A 15,577-nucleotide genomic window follows, 5' to 3' on the forward strand; every position below is an offset into this window, starting at 1 on the left:
GGAGTTATGATTTTGACACTTTGAGACCTGGGTGGTTACTGGAGGGAGGAATGCGACCACATGGAGACTTCTGACTTGCGCTGTAAGAAAATGAAACAAACATCTGTTAAGGTTGGGAGGGATGAGCTTACAGTGGGGAAACTCAGGTGGGAGGCTTTTGCCGTTGAAGTATGTGCCCTACACTAGTGTGTGATTATGTGGGACTCAAAGAGGAGTGCTGTTGAACCAAGTGTCAACACTGTGTTTCAGTTTAAGTGTGAGGCTTTTTTTTTTGTTTGTTTTTCCCTGAGCCTTGTAACTCAACATACACACCTTCTGAACATTTGATCTTCTGGTTACCAGAAAGATTAAATGAGGTCATTGTTTTTCCAACTAAGGTCTTTATGAAAAGAGGATCTTGAGGCTCTGAGAGTTCTATAAGAAATTTTAAAAATTATGTGTTTTCCTCTCATTGAAGATCCTGCAATTTTAAGCATTTTCTGGATGATGTGTTTTTATTGTATCACTGATGAGACCTGAGGCATCAATGCCAGTTGTACATTTACATTCATAATGTTAATTCGTGCCAAGGGGAGACGACCTCCTCCAAGAACCTTTTGCTGTAAATTGAAGAAAGAAAAGAAGTGGGAGACTAGAACAGTTCCTGACACTTGGTAAAAACGTAGGAGCTCTGAATGCTGAAGAGCCGACGAGCCTCCCAGCGGGTACCATGGTGCTCACGGTATACATACTTGTATTACCTGGGTCCTGTCCTGGGACTAGTGGTAACTGCATAATGAATTTTCCTGTTCCAGACGTCAAAAATAATAAAAACAATAAATAATTATAGCTCTTTTTTTGCAGGTTTTAATCTCATCATTGTCTGCAAGAGAATGAACTACAGAACTGCAAAGCGACGCATTAAAATTGGCATTCGATAATACTTGAGAATTGGTTAAATAAACTTGAGATTGGGTAGGCCTGATGTCTGGCACGTAGGAAGTACTTTAAACTGTGGTTGTTACTAGGGATGGCAAACCTCTGTGCACTCGGGTTTCAGTTTGTTGTGTTTTTCAAGGGATTTCTTCTCTAGGGAGCTCAGGATTTTTCCTGGCGTTGTGGCCTGTGGAGAAGAAAGAAAGGGAGTGGCTAGCTTAAGGGGTTGTTAGGGGTTAGCCAGGAGCCAGCAGTAAATAGGCAAAGATCAGTACAGATGCAAATGTGGGCAGAGATCAAGGCCAGAAGACAGCCATATCAAGGGGAGGGACTGGAATGTAACTGGGAAACACGTGTGCCTGGCCTGACTTTCAAGAAAGGAATTAAGAAGCAAGTTCTCTTTAGGGGAGATGTAGCAAGACCTTGATGTTCAAGAGGCCTGGCCAGAAGTAGGGGCTTGGTGGGGCCTGACTTTTCATTGAGGAATTTGGGGAGAATTTAGAGGAGAGGGGTCTTCCAGAGGAGTCTTCCAGAGAGTATCTTCTAGATAACATCCAGAACTTTCTCATGAACACAGGGCAGCAGGAAGACATAGGAACCCTACTGATTTTGGGATAGGGATTCGCTGGCCTCTCAGTGGTTTGAGATAATTGGCAACCCAGAAGGGCTGGAGTGGGTTGGATAGTAATCAGGGCAGACAGGTTCTTTCTTTTTGAGTGATGCTTTAGTATTTGGGCTGCACATTAGAATCATCTCGGGGTGTATCTCTTTCTCTCTTTCTCTCTTAAAATAAATAAATCTTAAAAAGCGGGGGTGGGGGGTAGGTCGTCTGGGTGGCTCAGTCAGTTAAGCGTCCGACTGTTGGTTTTGGCTCAGGTCATGATACCAGGGTTGTGAGATCGAGCTCCTTGTTGGGCTCTGCACTCAGCCGAGAGTCTAAGACGCTTTTTCTCCCTCTCCTTTTTCCCCTTCCCTCTCTCTCTCTCTCTCTCACGTAAATAAATCTTAAAAAAAAAAAAGATCATTTGGGGTTGTTTTTAAAATGCCAGTGCCTTCAGACTAAATAAATCAGAGTATCTCCAGATGCGGTTTGGACGTTGGTTGGTTGAAGTGTTCCCCAGGTGATTCTAACCTGCAACCCGATTTGAGCACAGATCTTAGAGCATCAGAATCACCAGGAAGGCTTTGTTAACATTCTGGCCCCAACCCAGAGTTTCTGATTTATTGGGTTGGGAGTGGAGTCTGAGAATTCGTATTTCTTTTTTTTTTTTTTTAAGATTTTATTTATTTATTCGACAGAAATAGAGACAGCCAGTGAGAGAGGGAGCACAAGCAGGGGGAGTGGGAGAGGAAGAAGCAGACTCATAGCGGAGGAGCCTGATGTGGGGCTCGATCCCATAACGCCGGGATCACGCCCTGAGCCGAAGGCAGACGCTTAACCGCTGTGCCACCCAGGCGCCCTGAGAATTCGTATTTCTAACAAGTCCCCAGATGAGGTTGATGCTGCCGGTCCAGGCCCCACAGCTTGAGAACGGCTGTCCTAGAACCACAGGCTGTTTCAGGTGTCTTTTGAGGCTTTCCTGCTCACATGGCAGATGTCATTTGTCTGGAAAGATGTTCTTGGTTATCAAGCCCTATTTGCTGTGAACGGACTGTGATTTCATTGAACTGAAGCTGCTTCTGTGTGTTGTTACAGCCCTCACCACGGGGCAGTGTACAAGTCACGGAACCTCCATCAGCCCCAGTATACCTCACCTACAAAGTGGAATGGTGCTGCCGATTTCCTGTGCGCTGTGAACGTGTATTAGAACTCCAGTTCGGGGGGCGCCTGCGTGGCACAGCGGTTAAGCGTCTGCCTTCGGCTCAGGGCGTGATCCCGGCATTACGGGATCGAGTCCCACATCAGGCTCTTCCGCTATGAGCCTGCTTCTTCCTCTCCCACTCCCCCTGCTTGTGTTCCCTCTCTCGCTGGCTGTCTCTCTCTGTCAAATAAATAAATGAGATCTTAAAAAAAAAAAAAAAAAGGAACTCCAGTTCGGGGAAGAACTGACGTGTGATTTAAGAGGAATTTTTGTAGATGTCACCAAGTCCATAATAGTTACTAAGGAAGGCATGGGGGACAGAGAATACAAAAAGGTCAAAGCATGAAATTTTTGTAAAATGATAGTATTTACTGTGTCTGAAACGCTGGTTGTCTCCGCAAGTAAGATAGCTTCCCTTGTGCTCCTCTAACTAGATTACAAGGAAAGTTCTGGAGCCAGGCGGCCTTGCAGTTTGAACTCTGGCTTCGCAGCTTGGCAGCTGAGTGATACTGGGCTGAGTGACTCAGCCTCGTCAGTCCTTTTTTTTGCAAAACAGGGATGATGTCTACTTCAGCAAGGTTGTTGGATTGATCAGAGATAGTCTTGGAAAGCGCAGAGTGTGTGCCTGGCACATAGTAAATGGTCAGTATGTTGCCTTTCTTAATTGTGCCGCATTTAGCTCTCCCAGCTCTCAGGGATCTCATAGAAGTAAGACAAGTGCATTCATAATTTAGGAAGAAGCAAGCTGGCCTTTATTAAGTGGCCTGTGGCTGACTAGCCATGCTTAAGACTGCCTCAGCTTACTGAGCCAATCTGGGATGAGGGTCAGGCAGCAGGGATGCGAGCCTGACATGGAATGCATGCGACAGGGGACAGACCGCTTGCATCCTGAGTCGGTCTCAGTGCTGGACACTTGAGACACACAGCAGGAGGAGTGGATTAATACAGTCAGAGAACACTGGACTCATCCCGTGGAAATTCTATTAAGCCCCTATTTGTTCATTTATTTAACAAGTAAACATTGAGTGCTGGCTGTGGGCCAGGCACTTTGGGGTGCAAAGACAAATAGGGCTTGAAGTTACCTTCAGGATTGCTGACCTGGTGTCCCTAGGGTATTTCTGCAAGACATGATTGCAAGGGACTAGAGCATTGGATGGGTTGCTCTCTGCGGGTGGGTAGGATGAAAATGTTGCTGTAACTTGAAATCACCCGAGGTTATGTTGTAACGTTCATTTGTTCCTGCGCAAATGTGACCTGCTCTAAAGAGCTTCTTTATAAAATGGAAAATATTACAAGGAGAGTTTAATTTTCTCTTTTTTGCTTGTATTTCCTTTATTCGGACCTAACCATACCCGCTTTGGGTTTAAGTGGGAATGTCCTTTCTACCTGTGTCTCTACCATAAGATTTCCTTCATATTTTCCTGAAGTTTTATGAATTAATCAAAGAAGGAAAAGCTGAAGTAGAAAGTATTTACAAAAACAAAACAAGACTGCTGGCGATAACTGTTTAGCCTATACAATTGTTGCCTTCTCATTGGCCAGAAATACTGGTAGAGGCATTTTGGAGCATAGAAAATGCTCTAGTCACTTGAAGGAGAGAGATGACATTGAGCTTTTTGAGACCAGTGGGGCACGGTGGAGCTGAGGGAAATTTTGCCGAGCGAGAATACGGTCAAGAACACACTGGGAGAGATCTGTCGTCTTCCTCTGTCAGGTTTGGCCCCGCCTTGCACCTCCTGCATCTTCTGGGGGACAGGGAAGCTAAGTGGGACACACTTAGTCACTTTGATACGGTCATTTGACACGCACGCTTTGCTCTCCTGGAACATTGTCTGGAGAGCCTTGTCTTAACAGCTGTTTTTGGCCAGTGTCTACACACGTGTTGTCTCCAGTGTGCTCAGTCAGAAACCCGGATGAAGCAAGGCAGGGACCGGATTGCCCAGTGACTTCTTGCAATGGGGGCAGGGAGTGGCTGGGGGAGTTTATGGGAGGACTTTGGAGCATGAAGGCTGAAAATGCTTTTCTGGCCATGGTTTTTCCTGGGTGAATTTTAGTGTTTTTGTAATGCATATGTCTCTGGTTACTTGAATATTTGGGGGCACTTCCCCTCTAGGTTTGGTTCTGCTTGGAGTTTAAAAAAAGCAGTTATAGTTGATCTTTGAATAACATGGGTTTGAACTGCGGGGATCCACTTATACACGGATTTTTTTACAGTATGTTTTAAAAAAAGATTTTATTTGTTTTGAGAGAGAGAGAGAGTGAGTAAGCGGGGGAGGGGAAGAGGGAGAGAGAGAATCTCCAGCAGACTCCATGCTGAGACTGGAGCCTGACGTGGGGCTCAATGCCATGACCCTGAGATCATGACCTGAGCCAAAATCAAGAGTTAGACGCTTAACTGATTGAGCCACCCAGGCGCCCCTATTTTTTACAGTATTATAGATATATTTTCCTTATGATTTTCTTAACATTTTCTTTAGCTTGCTTTATTTTAAGAATACAGTTTATAATGAAGCATACAATATACGTGTATGGATTCATTGTTATTGGTAAGGCCTTTGGTCAACAGTAGGCTATAAATAGTTAAGTTTTGAGGGAGTCAGAAGTTGTATGTGGACTACATCCAAAACTAATGATGTGTACTGTATGGTGACTAACATAACATAATAACAAATTAAAAAAAAAAAAAAAAACAAGTTGTATGTGGATTTTCAACAGTGCAGGGGGTGGGGGTCAGCACCCCTAACCCCATGTTGTTCAGGGGTCAGCTGTCTAAGGAAAGCATTGTGGCTTATCTGTTATGTAACCAAAAATGCCCCATGGCTATCACAATCAAGCAGTGCTATAATACCTTTGAAAGTGGGTTTCTAGAGGAAAGGTGTGAATCCTCCCTCACTTGTCCCTCACCTCTCACTTCTTTATGGTTAATCCTTTATTCCTTGGGAAGTTGGCCCGTTCTAGATGTCCTCCTTTTATCCAGCCTTCTGAGTTCAGGGCCTGACAGGATTCTTCACAATGGCAGTTTTTGGTTTTTTTTATTTGACTTCCCACGTATGGAGCCTTATATACTTAGTTTTCTCCCCTGTGTATTCTCAGTGTGATTATAAAGTCCCTAAGCAAAAGGACACTGCCCTCATTTTCTTTCTTTATCTCTGTTCCCTTCAGCTTTGGTATTATCTTGTGCCAAATACTTGAATTTTCTTCTCCAGCTCCTTGAGGAGCAGAAAAATCCAGGTGATGCCTGCTGGAGCTGAAGAGGGGGACGCAGATCAGGACCTAGTCAGGTAGAAATCTGGGGAGTCCTTTCTGGCCTATTCAAAGGACGATCTAGGTCAGGGGTTAAGAGGGACAAAGTGAAAATACTTGTGTCATTCCAGAGGGACTCTCAGAGGAGCCAGAATGAAAATGGAAGGTCCCTAAAGCTAGCGCCTCTGCTCGCCCCTGCCTTGCAGGCAAGGTGCCCCATCAGTGGTCATCACGCTGCCCTTCAGCTGGTGCTGCCCAGGGGTGCCTGCCGCAAAGTAATTTCATCTCCAGCTGCATCTGGACTTTGAGATTTATTTTCTTAGTTTCTGTGTCAGGATCCTCCATCAAGTCCCCCCACTCCTCCAGGCTTGGTGATGTAGTCACAAGACCCAGTATGTAATGATAGTCATGGCTACAGTTTATTTCAGCAGAAGGGTACAAAACAAAAGCAACAGAGGGAAAGGGGCAAGGGGCAAAGTCCGGAGGAGAGCAGGGACCGTTTCCAGAGTCCCCTCCATGTGCAGTCACACGGGACACACACAGTTCCTCCGGCAGCAAGTTGTGATGGCACATGGGAAGGGTCTACGAGGGACACTCGTCGGAGACCCAGGGCCCTGGGCTTTTCTTGGGGCTGGTCACACGGGTACCCTCTGCCTGGCACAGACCCGAATTCCTGCCCCCTCCGAGGAAAGCAGGTGTGCAGCAGAGACCAGAGCGCCTCCGCAGTTCAGGCTCAGCGAGCCGTTCTTCTCAGGGGAGGATGGGGGCTCTCATCGAGGCTGAGTTTCCAGGGGCCAGCCAGGGGCCTGCTGGGTTGCCTCTTCCGCTCAGTGTCTAAATGTGCTCTTGCTTTTTTCACTCTGAACGTGTGAGAGGGCCCAACTCAGGTCACGTGATTTGAGGTGCTGGCAAGCTGAGCCTCGGGCTCTCGCACCTCAGGGAGAAAGCCTGGGTGGTGTTCTTGGGCCGGCCGCCTGCCTGCAGCCTGTGTTTCCGCCAGCAGGGCGAGTCCACTGCTTGCCTCTGTCCTTTTATCAGGATAGCTCTCGTTCCCGCCGTTACCCAGCCGGGCTGATCAGACCTTCCTGTCCTGGCAGTGCTTCCTTGTCAGGTCCCCAGGCAGGCTTGGGGCGCCGGCAGCCTTGCCTCTCCTGCCCACAGGTCCGGCAGGCTCAGACTTGCGCGTCTGTCGGAAGCTCGCTCAGGGACAAGCCCGAGGTGCTCTTGTAACTAACTTCCATTTCAAACGTGTCTTACCAATTTTTATCAGTGTTCTTTGGGAATCTTGGCTCAGGGATTTGGACCTCTTTGCCTTTGAGTTTTGCTCTTGGGTTACTTTTCCTCTCTGGCTTTCAGTTTGGAATTTTAGTTGCCCAGTTTCAAAAACCTTGCATCATGATGGTGGGTTAGAACTGTTCTTACTGGCAGGTTCACTTCAGCTAACCGTCCCCTCTCCTACACACTGCTGACCCACAGACGTTCCAGAGCGGTGGTTGTGCAGGGGCCTTCTCGGCCCCCGAGGGACATCTCAGTCATGCTGGCATCCTGTATCACTTATGTTTGTGGTAGGCCACATGTCTTCTGGCTTGTGGTTTGAACTGAGTACAATGCCTACCTGTAATGTGACCCAGTGACCCTCACTACCTGTTCCACAGCCCTTGTAAAAGAGATTGGCAAATCGTGATGAAAAAGGAATTGATTTGTCACCGTGGCTAAACTAAGCTGGCTCCAGGTGGACTTTGGGGCGGCTGCACGAAATGTACTGTCTGAATTTCAGCCAAGGTGGGATGGGAATTGCCCTCCTAAATTGGCTGGGCACCAGAGATCTGCTTTCACGGGAGCCGTGTCATTAAATAGCCCTCAGAATCTTTTTTTTTTTAATTAATTTATTTGAGAGAGAGAGCGTGTGAGTGAGCACATGCATGAGTGGGGGGCGGGGCAGAGGGGGAGAGAGAATCTCAAGCAGACGCCACGTGAAGCCCTACATGGGGCTCGATCTCACAACTGTGAGATCATGACTTGACCCAAAACCAAGAGTCTGACACCTAACCGACTGAGCCCCCAGGCGTTCTGGCCCTTGGAATCTTTTTGCTACCATTATGAAGGTCTTGTTACTGATCTAAGGACTACAGAAGAGGTGAGCTAAGCAGTCGAGCTGCACAGGATTCTCCAATTTTAAGGAAAAACGATGGTGGGTGGGCTGTTGAGCACTTGGAACATGGCTAGTGCAATTGAGGAAGTGCGTTTTTCATTGTATTCCGTTTCAGTTTATTTCAATAGCCACCTGTGGTTGGTGACTCCCTCGTGGGACGGTTGGGAAGTAGTTCTGGGGTGGCCTTCAGAGCCTTGATGTGCAGCCCAGCTCCGCCGCCCGCCTGTCGTGTGATGGTGCACATACTTCTTAACCTTCTAAGGTGTTTCTGAGAATGCACCGTCCGTGTAAAGGCTTTAGAGCAGTGCCTGGCAGGAAGGGGGTGTTTAGTTGATGCCGCCTAATATTATTATGATGTTTACTGGGTATTTTGAAGAGAATGGTGGCAGAGTTCACATGGAACCCGAAACTCTACTATTTTTTTTTTTTTAACGTTTATGTTTCCTTTCTTTCTTTGCCCTAGGTTGCTGCTGCAACTGGCCACACAGTAGTGCTGGTAGACCAGACAGAGGACCTACTGGCAAAATCTAAAAAGGGGATTGAGGAAAGCCTTAGGAAAGTGGCCAAGAAGAAGTTCGCAGAAAACCCCAAGGTAATGTTTTGTTTTATATACCTCAAGACCTGTCCTCTGAACATAATGCATTTGGTGGCCTTTGCTTGCTTTTTTGATTTGTTGAGTAAAGCTCATTTTCCCATAACTTTAGACCAATATAAATAACATAATCGCTGAACGTTTGGTGAGGACTGAGTACAAAACAGAAGTAAATAACCATATTATCGGGTAGGTTTGGAGATCGGGGAGAGGGTTTCTGCAGGTGGTGAACTCATTCTGTCCACGGAGAATTGACAAACACCTATTCTGTCATACGGATGGCAGAGACCAAAACAGGAAGAAAATTTTGGTACTTGCAAGTTACAGAGAATGATATAATAAACATTGCATTTAGCTAGGAAATCTTGATGGCTTAGGTAATATCTTAGGCACATTTATAATGTAGTCACTGGAGAGTAAGATACAGAGAGTGTCGTTCTCACTTCCCAGCCGCAGAGGGGGTACGAGAGCTTGAGGAACTCTGAGTAGGCCCAGAACTCTGGTTTACTGACCCTTTCTCCTTGGACCTTCATGTTTATTTAGAAATACTGCAGAAATCCCAAGTGAATTTTTGTTTACCTTTGCCACCTTCTTAAAGTTGCTTAAGATTGATCTCTTCAATATACGGGCAGAGAAGAGGGCAAGGGGGGCTTCTGTTGTGTTGGTCACCCCGGCATCTACAGTGGTGTGGCTCTTCCCTTTTGGAATTTTGTATAGTAAAATATATGTAACAAAATTTGCCATTTTAGCTGTTTTTAAGGGTACGATTTGGTGATGACATTGACGCTATTGTGCAGACATCACCACTTTTTCTTTTTTAAAGATTTTGTTTATTTGTCAGAGAGAGAGAGAGAGCCCAAGCAGGGGGAGCAGGAGAGGGGGGAGCAGGTTCCCCGGGGAGCAGGGAGCCCGATGCGGGGCTCCATCCCAGGCCCCTGGGATCATGACCTGAGCTGTAGGCAGACCCTTAATGGCTGAGCCACCCAGGCGCCCCACCATCACCACTCTTTACAAAACTTTTTCATCTTTCCAAAGAGAAACTGTACCCGTTAAGCAGTAACTCCTCATCCTCTCCTCCTCCCAACCCCTGGTGACCTCGAATCTACTTTCTGTGTCTCTGAATTTGCCTCTTCTAGGGACTGCATGTAAGTGGAATCGTAGGATATTTGTCCTTTTGTGACTGATTAATTTCCTTTGGTCTACTGTCTTCAGGGTTCATCCAGGTTGCGGCGTGTGTCAGAACTTCATTCTTTTTCCTGACTGAATAATATTCCACTGTGTGTATAGACCACATTTTGTTTAGCCATTCATCTGTCAGTGATACTTGGGTTGTTCTCACCTTCTGGTCATTGTGAATGATGCTGCAGTGAATGTTGATATACTGTCTGTCCCAGTCCTTCTTCAGTTCTTCCATGTATGTACTAGAAGTAGAATTGCTGGGTCATGAGACCGTCCTGTGTTCGGCTTTTTGAGGAAGCACCAAACTATTTTCCATCGTGGCTAAACCATCTTACATTCCTGCAGGCAGTGTACGAACGTCCCAGTTTCTCCACATCCCGGCCAACACTTGTGGTTTTCGATTTCTTCATCATAGCCACCGTAGGAGGTGTGAAGTGGTATCTCGCTGTGGTTTTGGCGTGTATTTTCTTAATATGTAGTCCCCTTTCAAAACTCAGAGGGGCAGGAGTGGAGTTGATTTTCACCCTCCCCCTGAAGAAATCCTAACAATAAACATCCCAGGCAGATTAACATCTCTGTCACCTGTCCCCCATATTCTCCACGACAGGGGGACCTGAGATAGGGCATGTTATGATGAGGCGGGTGGGATTTGAAGACCCCTGGGCTGGCGGTTGGAGTCGAGGACAGAGTGAGTGTGAACCCAGGTAATCTGCATTTTTCATGTGTTTACTCTGCAAACTTCTGCTGCTTGTCCCCTTTGTGCACAGGCTCTGGGCCCCACTCAGAGGGTTAAAAACAAACAAACCAAGGTGCTTGTGCTCAAGATGCATGGCTCCTGGTGAGTGAGTCCTCAGGAGGCTCGGCGTGTCTCATCTGCGCCCGGCAGGTGCGTGGATGAGGGACGTGTCCACTTCGCTGGGCCTGACCCGCACCGATCGGCACGGTGGCCGTGGGCCAGGAGGGGCCAGGGAGCGCGTGATGTGGGGCACGCTGTGTGAGACAGACCCTGGAATTCAAAGACTTACTAGGAGAAAAGAATATAAGACATCTCAGTGCTTTTTATATTGATTACATGTTGAGATGATAATACTTTAGATGGATCGGGTTGGACAAAATTAATTTTACCTGTTCACTCTTTATAATGCAGCCAATAGAAAATTGAAAATCGCCTGTCCTCTCACAGTGTGTTTCTGTGGAACAGTTCTGAGAGCTGTTTTATTCCTGGTGGTTTTGGACGCCTTCGCTGATTGTGGCCACTTTGATGCCCCAGGGACAGTCAGTCTTGAGATAAAATGGTAGTTGATAGAGGTGCTGTCTTCGGCCCTAACTGAGGTCTGTTTGTGGAAACCTGGAGGCACAGATGAGATGAAGGTGGGACTGCGAGCTGTTCGTGAGCAGAGGCTGTGTCTGGCGTGTTTCTGCAGCCCCAGTAGCTGGCCTGTGATGGGCGCTGATTACTTGCACAACGACTAAGTCCGGTGCGCTTACCCTCTCTTGCCCTTACTCAGCTCTTCTGTGCCTCTGTTAGTGATGAACAGTCAGCAGCACCTCTCAGACTAATGAATGGTGCTGAGCTAGCCTTGTCCTCTTCTCCGGAAGGTCATATCTCAGGACCTGTTTCCTGCCACAGCGCATGGCAGTCTGCTCACGGCGAGAACAGAGAGACAGCAGGCCCAGACAGGTGCTGCGAGAGGGCCGCGTGGTAACTGAGCAGAGCCGATGGGCAGCGTGAAGGGCTACAACCCACACACCACAGTAATTGTTGACCAGCGGTTGGCATGGTCCCAGGCTGATTCTTGCGCTGGTGTCTACAAGTCCCTGAGATGCCATCGTCCCTAAGCAGACGTGAAGGGAGTTTTATTGCTTAGAATTCCCGGGCGTATTCAGGTTGCCAGCGCACCTGTCCTCACCCTCCTGTCTCCTTCTGTCCTAGTGGCCAATCACACACTGTTTTCCGGTGGGTCCAGTGAACGCTCTCTTCTTCCTCCCCCTGTCAGGCGGGCGACGAGTTTGTGGAGAAGACCCTGAGCAGCATATCGACCAGCACGGACGCAGCATCCGTAGTCCACAGCACAGACCTGGTGGTGGAGGCCATCGTGGAGAACCTGAAGGTGAAGAGCGAGGTCTTCACGAGGCTGGACAAGTTTGCCTCTGAGTACGTGACTCGTGGCCATTCTCGTTGGGTCTGAGGGCTCCCACCCCGGGCGTGGGCTCTTCTCCCAGGAGGGAGTCTTGTGACAGCAAGCCCACTTCTCTTTCTGCTATCCCAAAGCTGATTCCAGAAGACCTGGCACTGTTTCCCCTGTCCTCCTTCCTCCCACTCCCAGTCTGCTCCCCAAGGCTTGGGCTGCCTTTGTCTGATCTTTGTCTCCAGATGGTGGTGGGATTTCCCACCGTAAAGTAGAAGGTCCTTTCAGGGACAGTCCTCTGTCTCTTGCAGTGTCTGAGCCATGGGCCCTCCCAGGCCAGAGGATGAAGAGGCTTGGGCTGCATCCTCAGATGTCTGCTGAGGAATCTCAAGAGTCGTTTGTGTGTCCCCCTTTTTTGAGTGGAACATACAGAATGGTGCAGTTGAAGGGAGTGCCTGTCTGTCTACACAAAGTTCCCTGGGCTTTCCTGTTTTGAGCTTTATGTGGATAAGTCAAAACACTGGGAGCATCACAGGAGCATTGAGTTCTTACCAGGCGTCCTGGCACAGGGTGGGAGGGGGAGTCAGCCCATGCAGGTCAGGCATACGCGTGCCTGGGGCTTGGGACTGGCAGTGCCGACGAGCGTCAGCAAGCTTTTGCACACAGTCAGCTCTCTTTCTCAGAACCTGGAGCCTTCATTCGTGTTTGGCTTTTGGCCATTGTGACACCTGGCTGATTTATTCCTGCTCTCCCTAGGGCTTGTGTGGCCACACTTCACCCTTTCAGGTTAGAACTGAAAGTCAGAATGAGATGATAGGACAGAAGTAATTCTCAGCCAGTGGGCAGTGGCTGAAGAGGGACACTGGCACACCAGTGTGCTGGAACATCAGCCCTGGTGCCGGAGAAGCCCCGCGCCTGCCAGAGAGGAGAGCCCTGTCTGTCGCCTGGACGTCACTCTGCTGTGGAGTGTGCTCACGCCCTTTGTGCTGACGGTTAGGCCTGCAGAGGTGGAAGACTCTGGTGCAGGTCTTGGCTCCCGAGTAAGCGGGGAGCCCTCTGAAATAACCCCCCCCCCCGGTAGTTTGGCCTTTACTGAGATGCCGGTCGTTCTCAGGGACAGTGACAGCTCTGATTGCCCTCTCGCGTCAGTGTGAGTCACGGAAGGACTGTTAGGGCAAAGTAGGTGGCCTGGGACCATGTCACCCTCTTCCCTCTCTGTCTTTGGACAGTCATGAAGCCTTTCTGGTCCTCGGTTTTTATCATCTGTAATTGGACTGAGGGGTTAGGAGTAAGTCATTTCCAAGACCTTCCCAGTTCTAACTCTCTGAAGACAGTTTCCCTAGTAATCTGCAAAATAGGGGTAGCGGTACCTATAGCACAGAGTTGTTTAGGATGTTAATGTAATTTGGCTCAGTTTCCCGATTGCCTCCTGTGTGTCAGGCACCGTACTGGGCTCTTCCACTTAGGTTCATATCCCACAGATGAGACACGTGGAAAGGCACATCGGAGGAGGCACACCATAGATGTGACCTTGCTTCTGGCCATCAGCTGGCCTTCTCTACACTCTTGTTTTCATTTTAGATCACCACCTTTATTGAACACCCACTAAGTTTTGTGTTTTGTTTTTCTAAGTAGCTCGATTGAGATATCCTTGACTGTTAAGTTCTGCAGTGACTCCTGTAACAGGAGAGGAGAATGTGTTCCAGTGGTGAGGCTCCCAGTGGCGCCCTGATGCACCCCGGAGAAGAGCACGACCGCCTCGGCTGCGGTGTAAGAAGTGCAGATGACGAGGTGGCCACGGCCCTCAGGGAGCCCCAGCTGAGTCCTGTCCTCCCCCTCTCCAGTCCCCACGGTCCCCACCACCCCCTCTGTCTTCTCTGCATCAGGGCTTGGGGTACGCCGATTTTCTGTTAGTACATTTAAGAGGGAAATAGTGGTTGGGGTACCTGAGTGTCAGAAAGGGAAAACCAAAGAGTGTCCAAGAGTCCAGTGTTCCGAGGAAGACGTGAGGGTGTACTTTTTGTGGAAGGTAAGGCACCCCTGTAAGTCGAATATGTCAGCGCGTTGTTTGTGTGGAAAGTAGGCAGTGTGAGAGCTGTTAGGAGCAGAGCCAGCCCAGCCGACTGGGAGAGGGGCAGGCGGAGGTCTGTGAGGAAGACGCATCTTTCCCCTGCTGGTAGAATGTTCGCTGGGAGCACCTTGGACTGGAGACACTCGGGACGGGACTCTGACGTAACTTCACCCTGTAACAAAATGTGCTCTCCAGCGTGCTTCCATCTGTCCTTTCTGCAGGCAGGTCGCCCTTCCTTTGTCCTATAAAATGGTAGCGCGTTATGAGTGCAGCAGCCCCTGCCGGCACAGCCGTGGGGCGCCATGGCCCTGCTGCTGGGGTTCATGGTGTGCAGCCTAACGGTGCTTGTGTCAGCCACACTCACGTTTCTTCTCCCAACCCCCCCTCTCCCACTCATCCCTCATTTCACGCAGATTGTAGTATTGCCTTTTGGGTAAGCTAGAACCCCCAAATCTGATCCGTAAGGGACTCTGCTTCCTGCACTGACTGGGCCATTATGGTTCTAACTAGCATTAGGCTGTTTTATGTACGTGTACCCACAAGGTGGCGCTATAGGAAAGCCTAGAAGTCTTGCTTGTCTTTGCTTAAAGATTTGCCATAATGCCTTTGGCACCCCACGTTATGGTGGTCTTTATTTATTTATTTATTTATTTTTATTTTTTTAAGATTTTATTTATTTATCTGACAGAGAAAAGAGAGAGAGACAGCCAGCGAGAGCGGGAACACAAGCAGGGGGAGTGGGAGAGGAAGAAGCAGGCTCCCAGCGGAGGAGCCTGATGTGGGGCTCGATCCCAGAACGCCGGGATCACACCCTGAGCTGAAGGCAGATGCTTAAAGACTGAGCCACTCAGGCGCCTATGGTGGTCTTTAAAAATTGAACTTGGTTTAAGTCAACATGGATTTTTAAGAATTACTATTATACACACACAGAGATGGTACTGCTTCTTTAGGAAATTTCTTTTCTTTTCTCTTTTCTTTTCTTTCTTTCTCTCTTTCCTCTTTCGAGTGCTGGAGGAAAGGGACAGAGGGAGAGAATCTTTAACCTCCATGTGGGGCTCAATCTCACAACCTGAGATCATGACCTGAGCTGAAATCAAGAGTCGGACACTCAACCGGCTGAGCCACCCAGGTGCCCCTGCTTTTTAAGGAGAGTTTATAAGCAGAGTACCTGGAACTACATTTATCATAGGTGTACATGTACCCTTCCTTGCCCAGATCTCCCTGTGTAAACTTAAAACTCTTTGGACCATGTTGGTTTTCTTCTGTTTTCATTTTAATTCCCATTCAGTGGAAAATTAAAGCTTTTCACTTGAGGGGAAAAGATCTTAGTTCTTTACAGTTTTTTGTTGACTTTGAGCGTCTGTGGCGTATCCTTACTGTCATTAGTCTCACTCACTTAGGTTTCATTTTGTGACGGAGGCTGGTACTTAACCTGTGTTCCCCCACATACCATGAAAATTAACTAATACAAGTGGACAGAGATGTTCCTCCTGA

The 15,577-nt window shown here is 48.2% G+C and overlaps 1 protein-coding gene across 1 annotated transcript in view; it reads left to right on the forward strand.

Moving 5' to 3' along the window:
• HADH (hydroxyacyl-CoA dehydrogenase) overlaps window positions 1-15,577 on the forward strand; it is a 46,176-nt gene that overhangs the window by 14,200 nt on the left and 16,399 nt on the right. Inside the window, exons 2-3 of the mRNA XM_008689407.2 lie at window positions 8,576-8,704; window positions 11,881-12,038. Of these exons, the coding sequence (XP_008687629.2) occupies window positions 8,576-8,704; window positions 11,881-12,038 (287 nt within the window). The remainder of the gene's footprint in view (window positions 1-8,575; window positions 8,705-11,880; window positions 12,039-15,577) is intronic.

Source organism: Ursus maritimus, unplaced genomic scaffold (assembly GCF_017311325.1).
Source record: "Ursus maritimus isolate PB19 unplaced genomic scaffold, ASM1731132v1 scaffold_11, whole genome shotgun sequence".
Lineage (NCBI taxonomy): Eukaryota > Metazoa > Chordata > Mammalia > Carnivora > Ursidae > Ursus > Ursus maritimus.